Source organism: Austrofundulus limnaeus, unplaced genomic scaffold (assembly GCF_001266775.1).
Source record: "Austrofundulus limnaeus strain Quisiro unplaced genomic scaffold, Austrofundulus_limnaeus-1.0 Scaffold1411, whole genome shotgun sequence".
Lineage (NCBI taxonomy): Eukaryota > Metazoa > Chordata > Actinopteri > Cyprinodontiformes > Rivulidae > Austrofundulus > Austrofundulus limnaeus.
In genome coordinates, this window is record NW_013953813.1 from 9,488 (window position 1) to 11,083 (window position 1,596).

At 51.7% G+C, this 1,596-nt stretch overlaps 1 protein-coding gene and 1 long non-coding RNA gene across 2 annotated transcripts in view; one reads left to right on the top strand and one right to left on the bottom strand.

Annotated features, from left to right (window-relative positions):
* Positions 1 to 6: 6 nt before the first annotated feature.
* Positions 7 to 347, top strand: LOC106535311 (uncharacterized). Its single transcript, XR_001312425.1, has 2 exons — positions 7 to 180; positions 223 to 347. It is a non-coding gene; the product is annotated as an uncharacterized LOC106535311 (long non-coding RNA).
* A 359-nt stretch (positions 348 to 706) lies between these two features.
* The window catches only part of LOC106535310 (ubiquitin carboxyl-terminal hydrolase 24), a gene marked incomplete at its 5' end in the record, with an annotated part of 6,904 nt that continues 6,014 nt past the window's right edge, over positions 707 to 1,596 (bottom strand). Inside the window, 1 exon segment of the mRNA XM_014032290.1 lies at positions 707 to 1,167. Within this exon segment, the coding sequence (XP_013887744.1) occupies positions 1,105 to 1,167 (63 nt within the window).

The window sequence follows — 1,596 nt, forward strand, 5'->3', positions numbered from 1 at the left end:
CTGCACCGACCCGTGAGCTGGGCCAGGTGATCTGGACCAGGTGAGCTGGACCAGGTGAGCTGGACCAGGTGATCTGGACCAGGTGATCTGGACCAGGTGAGCTGGACCAGGTGAGGTGGACCAGGTGATCTGGACCAGGTGATCTGGACCAGGTGAGGTGGACCAGGTGATCTGGACCAGGTGATGTGGACCAGGTGATCTGGACCAGGTGATCTGGACCAGGTGAGGTGGACCAGGTGATCTGGACCAAGTGATCTGGACCAGGTGTTCCTGCATAAGGCTGAAGATCCTGTGAACTCAACTCATCCAGAGCGACAGAAAAAAGAAAATAAAAGCCAGAAAGAAAAGGCCGAGGGAGGCTGCTGACCTTGGCACTGCTGAGGGCCACCGGTCTGTCCTGGACCTGAGACAGACCCCGCCCCTTTCTGTGTCCCCGTGGCTACGAGCCAAAGGTGCGCTCACAGGGAGAGTGGCACTGCAAACACAAGTTTAAAAACACAAAGGAAGGAAGCAGCAGACAGGTGCCAGGTGTCTCTGGAGGAACTGACTCGTGCTGCAGGACATCACAGCCTAAAGTGCATCATAACCCCCCCACCCCCCCAAGTGCTCTGTGTGGAGGTGTGTCTGTACAACTGCACCATGTGTGAGTTCCTCCAGAGCAGCTAACACTAGCTCCTTCAGTTTACGTCTGTGAGACAAAACAAGATGCTTTAAAACCTTTTCTTACACTGGAAACAAACTGTCATCACAATATGAAGATGTATCTGCAGCTGTGAGCAGACATCTGTTAAAACACAGCTGGACCTGTCCTCCAGGTCCTCCAGGTCCTCCAGTCCACAGCTGGTCCCTGACTGGTGGAAGGGTCTCTGCAGTAATCAGCTCCTCACTGACGAGGCGTCTCCTTGTTGCCTCGGCTGCTCTGAAAGGAAGTCGTTCATGTGTTCATGGCTGCTTCACTGCTGTAGCCACGCAGACAAAGTGTCCTGATTGGCCTGCTGTGGAGTCCCAAGTGTCCCGACCAATCAGAGGCAAAGAGCAGCCCCTTCAGCCAGCTGCTGGACCCCCGCTGACAGGTCCATGGAAGGATCCCACCGGCTGGACGAGTTAGGAGTCCACGTCTTCTAGATCGCTCTTTGAATCGCCAAGCATCATGGGAGACTCTGAGCCCTGTGAGACACAACAGGTGAGACAACAGGTGAGACACAACAGGTGAGACAACAGGTGAGACACAACAGGTGAGACACACCAGGTGAGACACAACAGGTGAGACACACCAGGTGAGACACAACAGGTGAGACAACAGGTGAGAGACAACAGGTGAGACACACCAGGTGAGACACAACAGGTGAGACACACCAAGTGAGACACACCAGGTGAGACACACCAGGTGAGACACACCAGGTGAGATTCAGGATGTGACGGGAGGATTATACATTCAAAACAACATACAGTCATATGAAAAGGTTTTTGCACTCTTGTTAATTTTCCTGATTTACTTTATAAATCATTGATTGTTTGGATTAAAGCATCAGTTAAATATATCATATGGGAGACAAACACAGTGATATTTGAGAAGTGAAATGAAGTTTATATGAT